Source organism: Rattus norvegicus, chromosome 1 (assembly GCF_021556685.1).
Source record: "Rattus norvegicus strain SHRSP/BbbUtx chromosome 1, alternate assembly SHRSP_T2T, whole genome shotgun sequence".
NCBI classification, from domain to species: Eukaryota; Metazoa; Chordata; class Mammalia; order Rodentia; family Muridae; genus Rattus; species Rattus norvegicus.
Window position 1 is genome coordinate 9,710,880 of NC_141534.1, and position 23,531 is coordinate 9,734,410.

The window sequence follows — 23,531 nt, forward strand, 5'->3', positions numbered from 1 at the left end:
CTAATTAAGGCTTTAAAAATCATATGTTATAAATATTATTGAATAGCGTAGTGTCCTTCAAATGTTTTTTGATGCGTCCGTTTGATGGAACCAAGGACCTCATGCATATTAAGCGTGCCTCTTTGTCACTGAGCTCTGGCCCCCACATACACTTCCTAAACAAAATGAAGGAATAGTTATAAAACTTGTCTGAGATTAAAATTAATAACTTTTAATTAGATAATGCAATAGCTATAAATAATTATTGGAGTGAAAAACACTTTAATTTCTCCAACTTGAGGCTGACAGTTTCCCATTGGTCTTGCTGTCCTCTTGGGCAATTCTTCTGACAACCACTTTTCTTTTCCTTCAGGTGATTGCACTTCAGTGAAACTGGCTGTTGAACATTGCTGGAGTTGATGGGCAGAATTTCTCCTGGACTATTCATCATCCCAGTCCCATCCTAGTTGAGAGAGATTTAAATGCCATAAGAATCCTTTGTAACGTTGCACTTTGCTTTTGAAGATGGACATTTCTAGGATGGAGAGAACTGTTATAGTTTGGTTCCAGGACATTGGCATCCAATGCCCACTGACTCCAGTGTGAGCCTGGAAGGTTCCAGAGAGAGAGGGAACAATCCACGCGTTTGCAGACGACCAGGAACGCAGAAGCAACCCAGCTTTACAAAGCACAGCGTTGGAGACACCTCCATGAGTCTGCTTGGCTTCCGGGCAAAGTAGCACTTAAGACCTTGTGTTAAAATGGACACTGGGGACACAGCTCTAGGACAAAAAGCTACCTCAAGGTCTGGAGAAACTGACAGTGTGTCAGGTAGATGGAGGCAGGAACAATCAGCCGGTCTTAAGATGAGCACTTTCAGCAGTCAGGAAGGGCAGAGACAACCGCAAATAGATCCTGACCAGATCGGAAATGTAGCTTCAGCTCAGCTGTTCGGTTCTGGGAAGCTGGCCTCGCCTGGCGAGGGCGTACATCAAGTCACAGAGAAGCAATACCCACCACACCGTCCGAGTCCCTACCCATGCCAACATTCGCTCTCTTTCCCTCAGCACTCATTGCCCCAGGGCATGATGCACAGCAACAAGCCGCACCAGAGCCTCGAGGGCCCTCCCTGGCTCTTCTCTGGCCCTTTGCCATCTGTGGCCTCTGAGGACTTATTTCCTTTTCCAATGCACGGCCACAGTAGTGGTTACCCTAGAAAAAAGATCTCAAGTCTCAACCCCGCTTACAGCCAATACTCCCAGAAAAGTATCGAACAGGCAGAAGATGCTCACAAAAAAGAGCACAAACCCAAAAAGCCGGGCAAATACATCTGCCCGTACTGCAGCAGGGCATGTGCAAAACCAAGTGTCCTGAAGAAACACATCAGGTCCCATACCGGTGAGCGGCCGTATCCGTGTATACCTTGTGGTTTCTCTTTCAAGACAAAGAGCAATTTGTACAAGCACAGGAAGTCTCATGCCCACGCAATTAAGGCAGGCTTGGTACCCTTCACCGAATCATCTGTGTCTAAGCTGGACCTGGAGGCTGGCTTTATTGATGTAGAAGCAGAGATCCACTCGGATGGTGAACAGAGCACAGACACGGATGAGGAGAGCTCTTTATTTGCTGAGGCTTCTGACAAAGTGAGCCCCGGCCCTCCCATCCCTTTGGACATTGCTAGCAGAGGTGGCTACCCCGGATCCTTGGAAGAATCCTTGGGAGGTCCGATGAAGGTGCCAATTTTGATTATCCCCAAAAGTGGGATCCCGCTACCCAATGAGGGCTCTCAGTATCTGGGCCCTGACATGCTCCCAAACCCGTCTTTGAATGCTAAGGCCGATGACTCTCACACAGTGAAACAGAAACTTGCACTGAGACTGTCAGAGAAAAAAGGACAAGACTCTGAGCCATCCCTCAACCTTCTGAGCCCACACAGCAAGGGGAGCACAGACTCTGGCTACTTTTCTCGCTCGGAAAGTGCAGAGCAGCAGATAAGCCCACCCAACACAAACGCAAAGTCTTACGAAGAAATCATCTTTGGGAAGTACTGTCGACTGAGTCCCAGGAATACACTCAGTGTTACCCCCACGGGTCAGGAGCGTACCGCCATGGGGCGGAGGGGCCTCGTGGAACCATTACCTCATGTAAACACCAGGTTGGAGGTCAAGATGTTTGAAGATCCCATCACACAGCTGATTCCCAGCAAAGGAGAAATGGACCCCAGTCAAGTCAACATGTTGAAGACCACGAAGTTCAACAGTGAGTGTCGGCAGCCACAAGCCATGGCGGCATCTGTTAGGAATGAAGGAAAACCTTACCCAGGAAGTTTCCCAGGCAGCAATCCCATTCTCTTAGAAGCTCCCGTGGACTCTTCACCCCTTATTAGAAGCAACTCAATGCCAACTTCTTCAGCAACTAACTTAAGCATCCCTCCTTCTTTGAGAGGAAGCCACTCGTTTGATGAAAGGATGACGGGCTCTGATGACGTGTTCTATCCCGGCACTGTAGGCATACCTCCCCAGCGCATGCTTAGACGACAGGCAGCCTTCGAGCTGCCATCGGTGCAAGAGGGTCACATGGAGTTTGAGCACCCTGCAAGGGTACCCAAGATCCTTGCCGGCTCATCCCTGAAGGAAAAGAAATTAGTTCCCGGAGATAGGTCTGGCTATGACTATGATGCCTGCCGTAAACCGTATAAGAAGTGGGAAGACCCTGAAACACCAAAACAGAGCTACAGAGATATCTCTTGCTTGAGCACCTTCAAACATGGAGGGGAATATTTTATGGACCCCTCAGTGCCATTGCCGGGAGTGCCAACCATGTTCGGGACGACCTGCGAGAACAGAAAGCGCAGGAAGGAGAAAAGTGTAGGGGACGAGGAGGATACGCCTATGATCTGTGGTGGCATGGGGAGTGCTCCTGGGAGCATGATGTCCTCAGAGTATGACTCCAAGCTGCAGGACGGAGGAAGGAGTGGCTTCACCATGACTGGACATGAGAGTCTTCCTCATGGTTACTCCGATCGTTTAGACCTGGCCCGGCCCCAGCTGCCGTCTAGAAGTCCGTCTCTTGGGTCTGAGGATTTGCCCTCGGCTGGTGATCCTGACAAGATGACAGACCTGGGCAAGAAGCCTCCGGGAAATGTGATTTCGGTGATTCAGCACACAAACTCGCTGAGCCGGCCCAATTCCTTCGAAAGGTCTGAGTCAACAGAAATGGCAGTCAGTACACAGGACAAGACCCCCTCACCTTCTGAGATGGGCGACAGTGAGGTTTTGGAAGGCCCCGTAAGCCCAGAGTGGGCTCCTCCAGGGGATGGTGCAGAGAGTGGAAGCAGGCCAACCCCTTCACAGCAGGTACCTCAGCACTCCTACCATGGGCAACCAAGGCTTGTTCGCCAACACAACATCCAGGTCCCCGAAATCAGAGTCACAGAAGAACCTGATAAGCCCGAGAAGGAGAAGGAGGCTCCTACCAAGGAGCCCGAGAAGCCTGTGGAAGAATTCCAGTGGCCCCAGAGAAGCGAGACTCTTTCTCAACTCCCTGCTGAGAAGTTGCCTCCCAAAAAGAAACGCTTGAGGCTCGCAGATATGGAGCACTCCTCAGGGGAATCCAGTTTCGAGTCCACAGGCACCGGCCTCTCTCGGAGTCCCAGCCAAGAAAGCAACTTATCCCACAGTTCCAGTTTCTCCATGTCCTTTGACAGAGACGAAACGGTCAAGCTCACCGCACCTCCCAAGCAGGATGAGAGCGGGAAGCATTCCGAGTTTTTGACTGTCCCCGCGGGTTCATACTCATTGTCTGTCCCGGGTCACCACCACCAGAAAGAAATGCGGCGTTGCTCCTCTGAGCAGATGCCCTGTCCTCACCCGACGGAAGTCCCAGAAATACGGAGTAAATCATTTGATTATGGGAACCTGTCCCATGCTCCAGTGGCGGGAGCATCCCCATCAACATTATCGCCATCCCGGGAGAGGAAGAAATGCTTTCTGGTACGCCAGGCTTCCTTCAGTGGCTCCCCAGAAATTGCCCAAGGTGAAGCCGGCATGGACCCCAGCGTCAAGCAGGAGCAGCTGGAGCAGCTGCATGCTGGCCTCAGGGCTGCATGGACCACTGTGCTCCCACCCCTGCCAGGGGATGACCCAGGGAAGCAGGTGGTCGGTCCTTGTGGCCAGCTGAGCTCAGGGCCACCGCTCCACCTTGCCCAGCAACAGATCATGCACATGGACAGTCAGGAATCTCTGAGAAATCCGTTGATTCAGCCAACATCCTACATGACAGGCAAGCACTTACCCGAACAACCGCACCTGTTTCCACATCAAGACGCGGTCCCGTTTTCTCCTATCCAGAATGCCTTGTTTCAGTTTCAGTACCCGACTGTCTGTATGGTTCATTTGCCAGCTCAGCAGCCTCCCTGGTGGCAGGCGCATTTCCCCCATCCCTTCACTCCACACCCTCAGAACAGCTACAGCAAGCCTCCTTTCCAAGCTGACATTCATTCTAGCTATTCCTTAGAGCACGTAGCAGAACACACTGGAAAGAAATCTGCTGACTATCCGCATGCAAAAGAGCAGACTTACCCGTGCTATTCCGGAGCATCAGGGCTACACTCCAAGAACCTCCCTCCGAAGTTTCCATCAGACCCTGGCAGTAAATCCACTGAGGCTCCGCCCACTGAACAGCTTCTTCGAGAAGATTTTGCCTCAGAAAATGCTGGGCCTTTGCAGTCCCTACCGGGAACGGTGGTTCCTGTTCGCATCCAGACCCACGTTCCATCCTATGGAAGTGTCATGTACACAAGCATTTCTCAGATACTTGGACAGAATAGCCCCGCCATTGTCATATGCAAGGTCGATGAGAACATGACCCAAAGAACACTGGTAACCAACGCGGCCATGCAAGGGATAGGATTTAACATAGCCCAAGTGCTTGGGCAGCGCACAGGCTTGGAAAAATACCCTCTTTGGAAAGTACCTCAGACCCTACCCCTGGGCTTGGAATCCTCCATCCCCTTGTGTTTACCGTCCACCTCAGACAGCGCGGCCTCTCTCGGAGGAAGCAAGCGGATGCTGTCTCCAGCCAGCAGTTTGGAGCTCTTCATGGAAACCAAGCAACAGAAACGGGTGAAAGAGGAGAAGATGTACGGGCAGATTGTAGAAGAGCTCAGTGCTGTGGAGTTAACCAACTCGGACATCAAGAAGGGCCTCTCCCGCCCCCAGAAGCCCCAGCTCGTGAGGCAAGGGTGTGCCTCGGAGCCGAAGGACGGCAGCTCTCAGTCAAGGTCATCTTCCTTCTCCTCCCTGTCACCCTCCTCGTCTCAAGACCATCCGGCTGCCAGCGGGCCTTTCCCTCCCAACAGGGAGATACTTTCAGGTTCCAGGGCGCCGCCGCGACGGAAGTTCAGTGGGCCCTCAGAAAGCAGAGAGTCCTCCGATGAGCTGGACATCGATGAGACCTCGTCAGACATGAGCATGAGCCCCCAGAGCTCTTCGCTGCCCACAGGAGGCAGTCAGCAGGAAGACGAAGGGAAGGCCCGCAAGCTGCCAGTCAGCATGCTAGTCCACATGGCCTCTGGTCCGGGAGGAAATGTGGCAAATTCCACTCTTCTTTTCACAGACGTGGCAGATTTCCAGCAGATCCTTCAGTTCCCCAGTCTGCGGACAACAACTACTGTGAGTTGGTGCTTCTTAAATTATACAAAACCCAATTTTGTGCAACAGGCCACCTTCAAATCCTCCGTTTATGCTTCATGGTGCATTAGTTCCTGTAACCCAAACCCATCAGGATTGAACACCAAGACCACGCTGGCCCTCCTGAGATCCAAACAAAAAATTACCGCCGAAATTTACACTCTGGCTGCTATGCACAGGCCCGGAACTGGCAAGCTCACATCATCCAGTGCCTGGAAGCAGTTTGCACAGGTAACAACAGACTCCGGGTTTGAATGTATGGTGTGTTGTGGGTCAAATAACACGTAGACTGAAGGGTAGAAGGTTAAAATGTACTAGGAATGTATTAGTAACGAGGAATGTTTAGTATCCAGATGGGAGACGCCATAGCCTGCCCTTAGTCTGAGGGTTCCCAGAAAAGCTTCAAAGGATGGGAGTGCTCATGTTAGCCCAGATAAGGGAAATTCTCCTGCTAGGAAAAATATCCATTGGTCAGTTTCCCTTCTGCCTCATGAGTGATAGTGCAGACATGAGGAATTCTGGGACTTTAAGAAATGAGGAAATAAAACATGGAATGGATGCTGAAAAAAAGATTTCGGAGGAAGTGTGGAGGATGTTAGTTCTCGGAAGGCAAATGTCATCACTGATATCAAGTGTATTTTTGACTAAAATTTATATTCTATGTATCTCTTTCAAAAATGGCTTTCCCCAGTTACTGTCTTTTTCTGACTTTTTTTCCCTAAACAGTAGAGTAAACAAAATTAATAGTGAAAAAAGTAGAGATTTGAAAAATATATTTTGGACGCTATGCCAGGGTTATTTTCCCTTCGTTGATTTTTGAAACTACTTCCTTAACATGATTGTTTGACTTGCCCCTTCAAATTATAGAGCATGCATTGGGAATCTCTGTGAACACTGTGCAGAGAAAATGTGAGCTACTCAGGGTTTGTGCACTTAAACATTGACCGTATGGAAACTGACATTTTTCCCTCTGATTTTATCCCCGGTGGTCTCTGTTTCCTGCAGCCAAATCCATAGCCTTTTATCGTAGAGTTTAAGCTAACTTGCAGGGATGAGTAATGGGCAGGACACAAGGGCCAGACTATCCTGGAGAAAGCATGTGAAATGATTCTCTCTTCTGATCTTGCAGATGAAACCTGATGCACCCTTCTTGTTTGGCAACAAACTAGAAAGGAAATTAGGGGGAAATGTCTTAAAGGAAAGAGGGAAAGGAGAGATTCACGGAGATAAAGATCTTGGATCCAAACAAACCGAGCCAATCCGAATTAAGATCTTTGAAGGGGGGTAAGGAAAACATAAAGTGTTGGGTTGGTTGTAAGTTGTCATGAATGGTCCCTGAATGGTTGACTAGAAAATAGTGTGTGATCTTGCAGATGCTTACAGGAAATTCCTTTTGCAGTCAAATCGAAGAGTGCTTGCTGGAGAAGGCTAGCAATTACAGGTCCCTTCTAGGACCTGCCCTCAGTGAGCTCGGTCCCATTGTGCATGGAGTCTCTGCCTTCAGTTCTCATTTCTCTAAATCTGTATGAAATCTACATTGGCAGCCTCATGGCGTTTCTCATGTCCCTTCGTCCTACACTACTTCATGAGTTACTACGTAGACATATCTATGTTCTGTGTTGACCTGAGTGGAACCATGTATAATTCTGAATATTTCTAAGAAATAGTTTCTGTGAACTTCAGACTTTCATGGGATTCTGACACTTCCACCACCCATGATCCTTTGGCTCTTGAAGTCAAGGTATCTCATTTAGCTCACTGTGTTCTCTATCCACTGGTGTATAATGACCTCTTCTCAAGTGTTCTAAGCCAAGGGAGCTCAAGTAGTAAGGGCCAATAGTGTGTGTGTGTGTGTGTGTGTGTGTGTGTGTATACATATATGATATATATATTCGATATATGTATCAAATAATAGATATGTGTAAAAATAACATGTATAATATATAATTTTATATATATAATTAAAAGAATATAAGTGTATGTGATAGCTAGTTTGTTGTTTCAATAGAAATACATTAGTTGCTATAATCCATGGAAGAGGTCTAGCTCAATGGTTTTATGATTTTAGTTAAATTTAACTACACTAATTATATTTGGGGGATTATGTAATTTAGTCCTATCTCTCCAACCTACTAATAAATCACGTAGTTTCATGAGCATACTTTTATTCCAGTGGTATTTGAAGGATAAAATGTCATTTTGACCATAAAAATGTTAACTGGTGATGACACACAGTTCCTCATAGCTCTACCCATTTGGAGTTGGTTATCATGGCTGAACTGCCCTTGGAGTTTTGCTTCTTTCAGGGATCGAATCTTTTCACCACACTTGCGTGTGTGCATGAATTTTGCATCGATGCTTTTTGACATCTGTCCTATCATTACACAAATGAAAAGAATGTAGATTTTTGTCTCTCCCTAGAGACAGGTTTCTCAGGTCTCCATGACCCAGTCACCATATTTTTATGCAACAGCTGTCTTCAAAGTAGTGCATATGAACTTGCGTATATGTTCATATGTACTAGTGTATATGGTTTGCAGTGGCCATCAGGATTACTGTATGTTTTGAGGAGTCCATCTCCGCTATCAAAGAACATAAATTGGGGGAGGTGGGCACTTCTGGGACCCTTTTCCACTGTGTTTTGATAATCCAGGAAAATCATATTTTTTATTTTTCTGTTTCTAACCCAGTCATTTTTTTTAATCTCTGAACTAATTCTCTACCAATTTCTGGTAACCAGGTATTCATTCCAAACAGCATGTTCTCACCTCTTAAGTTAATTGATTGCAAGTGGTAACAACAATGACCTGAATTACTGACTAGATTATCCAGGTTATCTAGTTGATAGGGATAATAAATATTTCTTTAAATTAGTGTTTTTCAAAATCCATTGTGTATCAGGTAGAATTATTCGTCTTCAGAAGTGTTATAGAGTAAATAGGCTATCTGAAGACATTCTCCTCATATACAGATTTATGTAGAATTTTACTTTATTTCATTCTTTATAAGAGTTAATCACCTAAGACAAAGCAAAGTTCCGATGTAGAAGTTCTAGCACCTTTTAAGTACAGCTGCTTCTTCATCTTCAGCTAGTCAGTACCACAGAACCTCAATTCAAGATAGCAAATGGTCCTGATAGAGTCTTCAATCTCCCTCTCGATTTCCCAAACCAGGTCTCCATCCTGTACACTGCCCTCAGCATTCTTACTTTTCAAGCTCCTGCAGAACATCCCATTACAACTCTTAACATCCAATGGCTCTTCTAATCCAAAATTCCAAAGTCCTTCTACGATCTACCCCACAGCATGGTCAGGTCCGTCACGGCCATTGTCCACTCTGTTGGCACTAACTGGCCTTGGTTAGGGTTTCTATTGCTGCAACAAAACACCATGACCAAAGAGCGAATTACTGAGGGAATTGGTTATTCGGCTTTCACTTCCACATTCCCATTCATTACCTAAGCAAATCAGGAAAGGAACTCAAACAGGGCTGGAACCCAGAGACTGAAGCCAATGCAGAGGCCATGGAAGGGTACTGCTTACTGGCTTGTTCCTCATGGCTTGCTCAACCTGTTTTTTTTTTTTTTTTTTTTTTTTAGAACTCAGGACAATCAGCCCAGGGATGACCCCATCCAAAATGGGCTGGGCTCTCTCTTCCATTGACCACTAATTTTTTTGTTTAAATGCCTTATGGCTAAATCTTGTGGAACTTTCTCTATGCCAATTCATTCCCTCTTTTCAGATAACTCTAGCTTGTATCAAGTTTACACACAAAACCAGCCAGTACAACCCCAATACAGATAAAGCTAGAGTATCCTTTTCTGAAAAATATTGGCTTTCTGTAACATCATCATATCCCTTTAAGCAGTTTCATACTTGTTAGGAACAGAGAGCAAAATTGAATGTAGAAGAATGGTTTTTTGTGCCTCGAGGATGTGCTGTGATTCATTGTAAAATGCACATGTGAGAAGAAAACAAGTTGTAAGGCCAAGCCATAGTTGAAATGTTTTTGAAAGGGTAAAGGGCATGCGAAAGTGATAATGCCCATATTCCCCTTTGATTAGTGCTTACCGAAATGCCAAGCATGCTAAGATGACACTTTATTCATAGCAGAGTTGGTATTCCAATATATGGATGGACGTTTCATCTTGAAAAGCCTTATACAAATTGGGTAATTGAATTTGAATTTGATTTTGTACCTGTTGGAGTATTAGCTAGAGCAAGATGGGTATGGTCAAAAGCCTCTTCAAATGGGGAAAAACAAAACAAGACAAAACAAACAAACAAACAAACAAACAAAAAACAACCCCAAACAACTCTAGGTCAAATACCACCCAGGAATTTCACAACAAACAAAGAATTTTGTGTGTTAGCCTACCTTTGGAAGCTATACGAAGAACTTTCAGAAGTGCTTTCTTGCCACAGTGACTTGGGATCTAAAATTCTAGCCCCGCTGTGGTGTGAGGGATCATACCATTTATTGAGTTGTGCAGTACAGTACTTGCATACATAAGTACTTGCAAAAAGCAGTACTACTGCTTGATAATTTAAATCTATGAGATTTCTCATGGGCTGTCACCTTCTAATCAAGATAGATTGCAGAGCATTTGGCTAGGTATCTCCTCTTCTGTCAGAGACATTCTTCAACTCAAGTTCATGACTGGAGACGGCCTCAAATACACTTACAGACCAACCCTTCAGGAAACAAATGCTAATTTTATCCCACAGTCTCCAGTTCTCATTACGCAACAAGGCTTTCAAGAAGCCAGTTGAAATTTAGACTTTCCATGAGTACAGATTCATGATCCTGGGAAGAGCAGATCAAATCTGTAGACAACAGTTGGTGAGCAGAGCCGAGCCTGGGTTAAGTTGAAATTTCGGAGGCACACATGTGCCAGGCTTGCAAAAATAGTGTGGAAACTTGCAAGAGAGATTTCTATTCTCAGTTAGAATTATTTCTGCAAATGTAGAGGAGTGTTTCCATACGTATAATATAGATGATGTCATGTTAACAGATTATGCATAAAGCATCGTTATTCTAATAGGTTGGTATGCATTCAGTGATGTTCCTTGTTGGGAAGCTATATTATGCCCAAAAGTGGGAGATCCAGGTCTGTATCTCTTTGAGCTTATGTAAATCTGTTGGAACATTTGTATATTCCATCAGTAAATCTGTAATTCCATATAGAATAAAACTTTGCTTACAGCAATAATTCCATTACACAATTGTCTCAACTGTTCGCTGTATAAACTTCTCAGGGTTCATAGAAGTCAGGGTGAATAATTGGAAAAGACCCTCTTACAATTGAAGACAGGCAATGACTAGCTTTTGGTTTGATAAGAGTATTTAAAATCAGTGCGGTTTGCTTCTTCTTCAAATAGGTACAAATCCAATGAAGATTATGTGTATGTCAGAGGACGTGGACGGGGAAAGTACATTTGTGAAGAGTGTGGAATTCGCTGTAAGAAGCCAAGCATGCTGAAAAAACATATACGCACTCATACTGATGTTCGGCCTTATGTATGCAAGTTATGTAATTTTGCCTTCAAGACGAAAGGTATGGGCTTGACTTTTGTTGCTGTTGTTGTTGGGAGAGGAAAGGTTTCAGGAAAACTTCCGGCTACTTAGGATTCTGAATCCTACTTTGTAACTCACTTTCACCAAGCATAGAGAGTGTTTTGTTTGTGAAAATATGACCCCCTGAGATATATTTCCTCCTTCCTGTCCAGGATCAAAGGATGTATGTGAGACTCTGAGACTCCTTTTATGACTAATTAAGAGCTGCAGACTGAGGGCCAGGCAGGTTGTCTCTGAAGGAAGTGGCTTAGAAGTGTCTGGATAGCTATTACTTCATGTTGGAAATTTATGTGGGCTAGGTAATATTTGTACTAATATTGAAATTCTGCAGGGAGGCGATACATGAATGGCAGTGGATAAGCAAGGGAAGTTACTGGGAGGAAAAGATGTGGCCATGGTCACTTTCAAGATTATAAATAATGTAAGGACCCACAGACTCCCTGGTGGGCCCCTCCATCCACAGCTGCATTAATTATACATAGAGATTTGATAGCTTCTGCTCTCTGTATTTATCAGCATGGAGACAAGTCTTACTCTCAGACCTCAAGAGTTAATCTCATCCAGCTAGGACCTGCCTTGAGATAGCCTGTTACTTGCAAATGTGTGTTTTAATAGACTGATTTAGACAGAAATGTTTCACTCAAGATTGCTCGACTTGTATTTCTATTATTCTGTACTACGGTGAAAATCCTCATGGTCCATGTCAGATCTGTCTAAGGGAGCTTGTAGACTGCCCCTCTTCAACCCCCACTTCATTTCCAGTGTTTTAACGTTCAATTTCAACATCAAGTAGTCTGCCCTGATATCAACAATGAAATACAGGTGTGAATTATGATAATCTGGTAGGGAGATATATAATTATCTCAGTTGTAGCCCACAATCTTAAATTGTGATCTTTTGACGGAAGTATTAATGTTTGGTGTTTTCTAATATCTGTTTATTTGGAGAGTATTTATGTGTCTTCGGTGCCTCATTTGTAGTGCAATAAGGAGAGGGAACATAAGCATCTGAACATCAAAGGAAGTAAGCATGCTGCTCTCTAAATACCCTTCTCCCTTATGGTGATCCAGCTTGCTCAGAAGTCCCCAGGAGGGAAGAAAATGTAAAAATTTGGTCTTAGGACACACCACAAGCCCACCAATCACTATAAAGTTGTCAAAACAGTGCTCTAGGTAAATGGTTAAATTCGATTCTGAACCATCGTGAGGACTCCACCAGGAAAGAGCATCCTTCCGATCATTAATGGAATCCTTTCCCCTTGCCTGTACCAAGCTCCCACTATTTTCTCCTGCCCTTGCTTTGGCCTGCTACCTCAGATGCTCATGGCTTCCACAAATCAAGGTGGGATTGTTTCCAATTCCAACTTCTATCTAGAAATCTACTCTGAAGATTACAAACTTACTCAGAAAAAGGGAGCCCAAGTGAGTTCCTCTTTGGAGTATGAAAAATATATATATATTTCATATATACAGTGTATGTGGAAGCAACACAAACGTTCAGACACAATTTACTCTGTGTCTATGATGGATTGATTCTAGGAGCTCCCACACATGCTCATCCTCTGTATAAAGTGCTGTATTATGGGCACACCTTCTCATAATTTCCAGGTTACTTGAATACTTTATTCAATGTAATTGCTATGTATTTTTAAAAATCACATTGATTATGCAATATTCAAAAAAGAAGATTAAAGTTTTTCAATACAGACAATATATTCTTCCAGTTTTGATCTTTGGGCGGTTGAGACTAGTAATATAGAAGTCATGGATACAGAGGGCTGGATGTAACCTTGTTTAGCATCTACACCCATGTACATACCATGCATACATAAACAACGGAAACACATGGGTTTCATGAATTCATAGAAAATTAGTAACGTTTAATTCACTTACACCCTTAAGAGTTAACATATCAAAAATCTCTTTGAGCTCTTTCAAAAATTATAGATGTTTTGATAAGAGCAATAAAAGTGTAGAAATATCTGTGTTGGATGTATAAAAATAATATGTAGAATTCCTAGATACAATCAACAAATTGATCATAATATGAGATAGTTGTTTTTGAAAGAATAGTTCATTGTGATGTAGTTATTTAATTAGTACTAAGTATAGCTGTATCAGAGAGAGAAAAAAAACAATGCTTTTATCAGGCTGAATTTCTGGGAGCATGTACTGGAAAATAAAAGTGCATACCTGTGTGTTGCTCCTACACTGTCTAGATGACAACAGACCATAACAGTCATTTCATAAGAACAAATGAATATACTCTAGGCCCCTGAATTGATCCCTGAGTTTCCTGTGGTAAGTTCTATAGTATAAAAAGTGCATATGCCCATCCCACACGTTTTACCTCAGTCATTACAGTTTGATAGTTAATTCTCTTGTTCCCTTGTTTGCATTTTCTAGGAAACCTAACGAAACACATGAAATCTAAGGCCCACATGAAAAAGTGTCTGGAGCTGGGCGTCTCGATGACATCAGTAGATGAGACAGAAACAGAAGAAGCAGGTGCGTGACTTACTGAATGGACTGGCCTCTTAGGCGGACTTTGTGGTCTAGTGATTGCACGTCGCCTTATTAAGTAATCGTTGCAGGAAATAAAACAGCACACTGAACTGCTTGAGAGCTACTAAGGAGAAAGGAAAACATTTGAGTGTAACTTGTTCTAGAGGTGGGGAGGGCTGTGTTAGCAAAATAGTTGTCTCTAAACACTGTGAAGGGATGTGTGCATGAGGCAGGGGATGGAGTTGTGATTTATGTGCTGGGAAGCTTTGGGAGGAAATTGAAAGTATTTTAATGTGTTAGTCTTCCTATTGAGAGGAAATGTAGTAGAAAAAAATATCCATCATTAACCCCAGTAGAGGATCTGAAGGTCGGCAAACCTCCTGAGGGATCCCTCTTACAAATAACTTGCACCTCAACAGGAGAGGTGGGCCATCGCTTTGCTTTTCCTCCTTCAGCATCAGTTATTAGCAATACCAGACACATCCCTTTGTTTTGAGTTGTGTCATGAGACTTCTCTGAAGTCTGAAATATAAAATCCTATTCCAGGGTTCTCAGGGATGAAACCAAGTAGGGTAGGCACAAGTAAGTGTCCATGGGTGGTTGAGAGGCATGATAATTTTAGGGGGTCAAGAGGGTCAAGGAAGGCTTTTGGGAAGATTGTTGGGGCAGATACAAGCTCCTAGCCTTGAAAATGGGATCTTAACTACCGTTGTTACTGTTGGGTTCTTTCAGAAAATATGGAAGATTTGCACAAAACATCTGAGAAGCACAGCATGTCCGGCATTTCAACTGACCACCAGTTCTCAGATGCTGAGGAATCTGACGGAGAGGATGGAGACGATAATGATGAAGATGATGAAGACGATGATGACTTTGATGACCAAGGAGATTTGACACCCAAAACAAGGTCAAGAAGCACCAGTCCTCAGCCTCCTCGGTTCTCCTCCTTGCCTGTCAATGTTGGCGCTGTAGCCCACGGCGTCCCCTCAGATAGCTCTCTGGGACATTCGTCATTGATCAGCTATTTGGTTACTCTACCCAGTATTCAGGTCACTCAGCTCATGACACCCAGTGACTCTTGTGAAGACACCCAGATGACAGAATATCAGAGGCTGTTCCAGAGCAAAAGCACAGACTCCGAACCCGACAAAGACAGGTTAGACATCCCAAGCTCCATGGACGAAGAGGCCATGTTGTCTTCAGAGCCAAGCTCCTCCCCAAGGGACTTCTCCCCCTCAAGCTACCGGTCCTCACCAGGATATGATTCTTCACCCTGTCGAGATAATTCGCCAAAGAGGTATCTGATACCCAAAGGAGATTTGTCACCCAGAAGACATTTATCACCTAGAAGAGATCTATCACCCATGAGGCATCTGTCACCAAGAAAAGAAGCTGCATTGAGGAGAGAGATGTCCCAAGGGGATGCTTCACCAAGGAGGCATTTGTCCCCACGGAGACCATTGTCTCCTGGAAAAGACATTACAACAAGAAGGGACCTCTCTCCCAGAAGAGAGAGAAGATATATGACTACCATTAGAGCACCATCTCCCAGAAGGGCTTTATACCATAACCCACCATTACCAATGGGGCAGTATCTGCAAACAGAGCCAATTGTATTGGGGCCTCCTGTAAGTATAACCTGAGCCCTCTTCACCAATGCTGCAGAACGTGGGTACCTCCTATAGCATAGTTATGAGGCATTTATTATAATGTGGGTGTCTCTCTAGAGGAGGCATGAACCTATTAATTCAAATAGCAGGGAGACGTTTTTATCACACACCGTGTTAGTGACATGGCTGTGGCATTATTCCAAGTATAAAATTGTATCAAAGCAGGAGTGAACTTCCAGCTAGGAACAGGTGAAGCCTGCCAAATGTTTTGTAAGCTTAACTAATTATAGACATGAGCCAAAACCCTTAGGTGTGAAGCCCCAGGTATGGCATGCTTACGTAGACAAACATGAAGACGGGTAAATTGTTAGTGACATGTACGCTTGAGCAGGTGAGGACTCTGATCCAGGCTTTGTCCTTGACTTCCACAATCATTTTTATAATATACTCATTACATTGTCCAATGTGTGTACATGTACAAATGGTCAGGACCTGAGAAATGGCGGTGTGACACTCAAGTAGCTCGTAAGGTAAAGGCATAAGGTTTCTGCATTTTTTCCCTGTTATTGTTGCTGTTAGCACCTGGTATAGATGTTGAGGGAGAATGCAGGCCAGAGCATGAGCCGTCAGAAAGCAGGGGAGAATATTCTGAGGTTTCCACCTTCTGCTTTTATTATAAAGGAAGGTGACAGCAGTTGTGGCCATGGGCCACACTGAAGCCACAGGTTTAGTGAAAGCCACCAAAAGTACCTCATTGCACATTAGCCCAGTGGATCTCTTTCCATTGGGGTAGGATTGTCAAAAGGCAGGCAGAGAGCACAGGGCCATGATGCCTTCTGAGTTTCTTTGCTTTAAAAGTGGTTTTCGTTTCCAGATCTTTCTCCCTGCCTGCACCCTCTTTATTTTCCATCTGGTGAAGCATGGTCTTTCTGGGGCACTGCTAACTCCTAGCCCTGTCTGCCCCAGCCCTGGTAGCCAGTCCCCTCCCTCTCACTGCCTACTGCTATCTTGATTTATGACCTCACAAGACCTTTCTCAAACGTCAGGCAAGCTCCCAGCATTCCTTGCTGTATCCTCATCCTCCTCCTTTTCTTTTTCTTTTTCTTCCATAAACCATATATAAAGTTTATTTTGATGTTGCAATCCTGCAGAGACATGCCCTGATGTCCAGACATGACTGATTTCAAGCTAATAAATTAGCAAGCTAGGAAAAAGCACCACATCTCTGCAAACTTCTGTATCTTGTGCTGCCCGAGTCCCTATACAGCAAATAAGAAAGCTGGGAATCCCTCTGGTGTGTCCTTAAATGATTCCTCTAATAGAGACACTATATAATGAATAGAAACCTGGAAATCCCTCTGGGATTTCCTCATAGAGACACGGTGATGCTGGCCCGATGCGCTAAACTAGTCCTAAACTAGCCTTTGAGTCAGCCTTTGTCCAAGTAGACTGGCCTGTATGAGTCAATGGAACTTATTCAGGTAACCATGTCATGAAAACAGAGCCATTGATTTAATATGCTGTCAAACTCAGGCAAAAGAATTAACTAACTAATCAATTAATTAATTAAAGAAGTTAAACGGAATAAAAGAATTCACTTATTTTGGATCTCTGATTCACTACGAAGTTAATCAAGAAATTTAGTGCCAAACGGAAAAAAATTAGTTTCACCACTTACTGAATTTTTCCTAATTGTGTGGTTTTTATTTTATTTTATTTTGTCCTTTTAAAAAGTCTCTAGACACCTCACAGAGCTCATCCATCATCCCCAACAAATCCTTTGGCTTGCTACCCGGTCCAGTTATCTTTAAACAAAAAAAAAAAAAAATGCCACCTTCTGTCTGTTCTCTGCCTACAACAGAGTCAGGACCCAAGCGGGAGCTCTGTCCTGAATTGTCATCTTATATTGACTGATCGTCTTTGAAAGGGCAGGGAGAACTGCATCTTGAATGAGACCTTCCTGGTCAGAGAAAAATAGACCTGAGTTGCTGACAGGTGTCCCTCCTGACTGCTCTGTCCGATGAAGACTTCCCTCTCTCTAATAATGTACCAAAGGGATATGACCAACCATAGCCCCTTTTCACAGAAATCCTTTTGTCATTTTGCAAACCTTGATAGAAGCATCCAAGGGCAATGACTGTGGTGAGAAGGGACCCTGGTACCCAGGATGACATAATAAACCAAGATACAATTGGTTTAGTCTCAACTTAGAGCCAGATTTAGAGACGTCTCAACTTAGAGACGATTTAGACGGAGAAACACACGCCACTAGGATTCCTCCCCTAACACCTTCTGGTTCCCTTTAAGATAGATAATAGAATTTAAAAGTGCATGCACTTCATTCCATCCATCACCACTTTTGAGGACTGGAACATGGCTCGAAGGGGGAATAATATTACAGTTACAACCCTATTTTCTTATGCATATCCGTTTCGGTGTGTAGATGAAGAAGGTCTCCAGTAAAGCACTCAGTGCTCAATGCTCTCCCTTGTCCATGCGATCTTGGGTAGGTTGTCTTGCATCGTGGACACTTGGGTAAGGAAGCCTCAGGCAGACATAGACCTTGCATAGGTATTGTCTGTCCCTAAAGGCAGGTGTGGCACAGCTGTAAGCCGTGCGGGAGCTGTCAGCACATTGAGGGAAGCTTCTCCATTTCTCACGTAAGGACTTCTGCTCAGGTGCCTGTGGCTGGTGTCTCAGCTACATCAACTACTTCTCTCTCTTTCCCTGTCAGCTACTTCCCTGCTCCCAGCTGCCTCGATGAAGCCAGGCTCTCCTACCTTCTTCCCCAGCTCCAAGAAGCCCTATCACACCGTTGACAAGATGATTAGCATAATAGTTCTAGTGCCTGGAATACATGCATGTACAAAACTGTGTATCATATGTGCATGCAAACATTGTGTGTACATAAGCCTCACACAATTCAACAGTGAAATTTGTATTCTTTTTTTTTCTGATTAGAATGTGGGCACTGTATTATGATAAAGCTCAAGTCACTAAGCAATAGGAGAGCGTGTAGTAGAGACCAAAGCAGAGCAATACAAAGGTTTGCAGGAGTTTATTTGCAGGCTGGAAGACTTTGGTAGACAGAAGGAATGTGTGTGGAAATGTCTGGCACCTCGGTTAGCTATGCGTGTGACTAATCATAGAAATTCTACTTCTGCATTTGCTTTCGTAGGGGGCAACTTCATTTCTGATCAGTGATGATCTGAATGGGAAATGTTTATTGAGAGCACAAGATTTTGTCTTAGTAGCTTTAGGACACATGGAGCGTGTCCTAGCTTTAGAGGCTAACTTGTCACTCCACTGTCAGCCCAGAGTTAAGACAAAAGTTGAGTAGCTTTGTGCAATGGCACATCTCTCCTAGTGTCTTCTGCTGACCCCTTCCCTGAGAAAACTTAGACTATCTGTACTCTGGTGAGGTACATGTAGAGTGGATCGAACACAGAGCAGACAAAAGTCAAATGGAAAAAATACCCAAGTCACGTTTTATTTAAACCTTAAATATGTGATAACCATGGTTTACAAAGAATTCATTTTCTTCCAGGATTGCTACCAAATGCATTAGGGTTCCTCTGCCTTAACTGTTGTTTGATGAAGACTTGATCTTCTCTAAAACAAGAGTTAATGGAGAGAGTCTGTCTATACGTAGCACTTAGAGGATTCTTCTTGAGTCCTGAAATGGTCGTCTATTCTAGCTTGTGAGGTCCCAGTGATTCCAGGGGCGCTGATTGGACCATTTCATCTGTGTGGTAGAGCAAATCATTTGTGTGCAGCCTGGATAAGATGTAGCTCGGACCACCACAAATTCCAAGCATGGTAGACAGTAGCAGACATATGCATAATTTACAGTTCCTGAGCCAGGCTCAAATCTAAACGGAACTGGCGGTAAGATTTGGCCCTTGAATCTGAGAGCCAAAGCATCCTTGAGATGAATTACAACAATTTTTAAGATCACTTTCCTAGATTATTATCTTAGACAAGTTTTAATCTACCTTGAATTCTCATATAAATAAATTATTAATGAATCCTAGCAATTAAAATTCTGACTGATTCACTAGAACCAGATAATCTGGCAATCTAAGCTATGTTCTACAAAAACAAGAATAGCAAAATAAAGTCATCATTTCAGGATGAAAACCATGAAATTCGGAATTATGGCTCCAAATTTTAAATACCTTTACTTCATTAATTTCCAAGAAGACATTCATGTTATAAGTAACACCAACAGAGAAATTGAGCGATAATCATCTTTGATTCCCAGCTATGAAATTGAATATGAATGATTAACTGTTGAACACACATGATATTAATGAGTCCTTGCTTCCTTTCAAGCATTGCCATTTCTATAAGATTTAGCCTGGAGCTGGGACTTGAAGAACTCTGCATTTTCTATAGGGTCTCTTCTTAGTCGGGATGTATTCCTATAGGCCAATACCTTGTATACCAAGACCTCTCCTGTGCAGGGGTATCTTCTACTAGATTAGTACTCGGCACAAAGGGACTTAAATAGGGATGTTTTCTTGTAGGCCAAGCTTTTCAAAGCAAAGGAATAGTTATGTAGTTTCTCAAAACCACCCCGCCTTCCTTTGTTTTGTAAAAGTCTATTGCCAACTTATTATTTCTGCCATGCCTCAGGAATTTCTTCAATGCAGCCTACTGCATCAATAGTTGATAATCCTATTTCCTTTGAGTTTAAGTCCCATCAATATTTACTAGTCATCCTTTGTTTTGTTTTGTTATTTTCTTTGTTTGTTAGTTGTTTTTCTGGTGAGTCAATTTTCTGTACTTGTTCTTATGAAGAAATAGCCATCATGTGACTTTATGCCTAGTGGGAAATACACTGGTTGCTTCAGCATTTTGCTTTTAAAAAACAAAAGCCACTGTCCAACGGGTGAACACCTTCATTAAAGAACTAGAAAAGGATAGCTAAGGAAGCTATTCAGTTTTGAGAAATTCTTTCTAGGTGCCAGGCATCCTGAGGGAGGGTGGAAAAAAGAGGGAGAGGGGGAGCAGATCTGAACTCTGTGCTCTGTTTTCCTGTGTAGAATCTAAGAAGAGGATTACCTCAGGTTCCTTACTTCAGTCTCTATGGAGACCAAGAAGGTGCTTATGAACATCACGGCTCCAGCCTTTTCCCTGAGGGTCCTACTGACTATGTCTTCAGTCATCTTCCCCTCCATTCTCAGCAGCAAGTGCGAGCTCCTATCCCCATGGTGCCAGTTGGTGGGATCCAAATGGTTCACTCCTTGCCGCCAGCCATTTCCGGTTTACATCCTCCACCCACATTGCCTCTGCCCACAGAGGGCTCTGAGGAGAAGAAAGGAGCACCCGGGGAGGCCCTCACCCAGGATCCCTACACCCTTTCCAGGCGGCATGAGAAACAAGCCCCTCACGTTTTGCAGTCATCTGGTCTACCTAGTTCTCCCTCCTCCCCACGGCTATTGATGAAACAGAGTACTTCAGAAGACAGCCTAAATTCCACAGAGAGAGAACAGGAGGAAAACATACAGACTTGTACAAAAGCCATCGCCTCACTCCGGATTGCAACAGAAGAGGCAGCTCTGCTTGGGGCTGATCAGCCCACATGGGTGCAGGAGTCCCCGCAGAAACCCTTGGAGAGTGCACACATCAGCATTAGACACTTTAGCGGGCCTGAGCCAGGTCAGCTCTGTACCTCAGCCGCCCACCCTGACTTACACGATGGTGAAAAGGACACTTTTGGTACATCACAGACTGCAGTAGCCCACCCCACGTTTTACAGCAAGGGCAGTGTGGATGAGAAGCAGGTGGACTTTCAGAGCAGCAAGGAATTATCTTTAAGCACAGAGGAAGGCAATGAGCCCTCATCGGAAAAGAATCGACTCCATTGATCTGCAATGCATGGACACATTCATTTCCACATTTCCCCCTCCCCCCTTTTGTTTTTGTTTTTCTAGGGATAGAAATAAACGAGTTGATAGCATGCCTGTCCTAAGTTACAGTAGTTGGCTATTATAAATACTTTTGTTATTTTGAAGACAATTAGGGAAATTAACAAGTCATCTTGAGCCTGACCAAAACAAAATTTGAAATTAACCTATTGGGTCTGGTAACTTTGAAAAAAATTGTACAGATGTTTGTGCCTTTTCTTTACTTTGCTTATATTCTTATAAGCATTTTTTTAGCGGTAATTTGTACATATTTTAGAATTTGTGTATCTGCTTTGTAATAAATGTAATCTCTTTCCTCTTTTGGACACTTGGATCTTAACGACGTAAAGCAAAGCAGCATCTATATATATTGTGAGGTTGCACTAAAACATATTTTTATATGATAAAACTGAACAGCTTTTATGTACAGCTCTCATTCTGTAATACTAATATTTATTTTGTTTCATAAACTGTACATTTTTTTCTTAATGTTGTGGATTGCTTTTCTATGTGAAGCATGGGTTCCCTGTTGCGTAACTAGAACAGAAATGTCCATTGTAAGCAAGATATTTAAACTAGAATATCTTATTCTGCACTTATGCATAAGTTACAAAAAAAAGATAAAGAACGTATCAGTCGGTTCTTAACCTGTAAATTCTTTTTGTCTCTTGTTTGCCGGATTGACAATAACTTAAGAGCTGATTGTGATTTTTAAATGGATAGTACCGTAAAGCATTAAAGTAAACAATGTGCTATTGTGAGTTTTTTTCAAAGCTTTATAAATCAGTTATAAATAATATTAAAAGTATTTGGTCTTATGTGAACATGTTGATCTATATACTCACCTTAAAAAATATGGGAAAAACATTCCGCCCCCATGTAAATATGTACAAGTGCATCACTGGTACAGTTTTGTGTTACTCGGTTGGACACGAGGTTGCCACAGACCTATGCTAGAGTGTCTTTAAAATTAAAGTGAGAAAGCACATGGACTGTGTAGAGCTTGGTTATCGGCCGGCCCGGTGGCTTGGTAGGCAGTGCTGTGCGCTGCCTGTGGAGAAGACCTGGGCTTAAAAATCTTGGTTCTTGCTGCACAGGATGGTGACTGGAACTAAGGCTGCATGGAGGGTTCGCACTTGGACTCGAGGGTTGGGTGTGGAAGTGGGGAAGAGGGATGGAGACCTGCTCCCCAGCTCTTCCCATCAGCCTGTCCATAATGGTTACAGGGTTACCATCAGCATTAGGAAATGTCACCTTACCCTTTGAATAGGGAAAGAGTGTCACTCCTGGCTGTCTCAGGGGGAATGAAGCAGAGAGGCCTTCAAAAGAAAGCAGCTCTGGGGAGAAGGAAGTTTTTTTGTATCTAACCTTCAGAACGGCTTTTGATCAGTGTTGAAGGTGGGAAGAGCCTTTGCAGGTCTAGAAGAGCAGAGCAGAGGGAGGGGTACAGCAACATGTGCACACGCATGCACATGTATGTGCATGCGCACACACAATCTGGGTTATCTTTGTGCTATATAGTGGATTATAATTCTGTGAAACCAAGTTTGTATATTGAATTACATTAAGGAGTGTTCTTTAAAAAGAGAAATAAATATACAATTACATGCTTGAGGTGTCTAGTTCTTGTGAGTGTGTGTGTGTGTGTGTGTGTGTGTGTGTCTTACGTTTCAGTTCTGATTTCGTTTCTGGATGCTTTTAACCTACACTCTCGTTTTAATGCTGGGTTCTTTCTGTCTTGAGGCACATCAACTGCAGATGATCTCTAACCAAGTGACGTAAGAGTTAATGGCTTCCATGTGTCATCTGATTAGCCTAGACGGCAGGCAGTTTCTAGAATGTAGGCCTGAGAAGTGCAAAGGCTTGAGTGTGGGAAGCATGTACTGTGTCTTCGTTAGAGGCTCTGCTCTCCCGGTCAGTACACAAACATATATGCAAATGAAATCCCACTAGACAAATCTCTTTTTGATGATGTTTCCAAGGTTCAACCCTCACCCAAAAACAACAAAAAACAAACCAAAACCAAAAAAAAAAAAAAACATCAAAAATATACCATAAAATAATCCAGAGATCAAGGGAATTTTGAAGACTAGAATCTTTTTAGTAATAAAATAATTAAGATGACCATAAAATGTGGAAATCTCAGTTTTTTTATTGTAGACATCTCAAGTTGGTCAGTTTAGACCTTACCTGTTTGGACTGTCATAACTTTTACAAGCGTGAATTGAAGGTGAACAAAGCTGACCAACTAAGAATTCC

The 23,531-nt window shown here is 43.5% G+C and overlaps 1 protein-coding gene across 8 annotated transcripts in view; it reads left to right on the forward strand.

Annotated features, from left to right (window-relative positions):
* Hivep2 (HIVEP zinc finger 2) overlaps nucleotides 1-22,884 on the forward strand; it is a 199,729-nt gene extending 176,845 nt beyond the window's left edge. For 5 of the 8 annotated variants that reach the window (XM_087551830.1, XM_087551827.1, XM_087551832.1 and 2 more), the window contains 6 exons: nucleotides 353-5,900; nucleotides 6,799-6,953; nucleotides 11,051-11,226; nucleotides 13,652-13,753; nucleotides 14,483-15,378; nucleotides 20,409-22,879. In XM_087551830.1, coding sequence (XP_087407956.1) covers nucleotides 741-5,900; nucleotides 6,799-6,953; nucleotides 11,051-11,226; nucleotides 13,652-13,753; nucleotides 14,483-15,378; nucleotides 20,409-21,233 — 7,314 coding nt within the window. In that variant the 5' untranslated portion in view covers nucleotides 353-740 and the 3' untranslated portion in view covers nucleotides 21,234-22,879. 8 annotated transcript variants of the gene reach the window in all.
* Nucleotides 22,885-23,531: the final 647 nt, after the last annotated feature.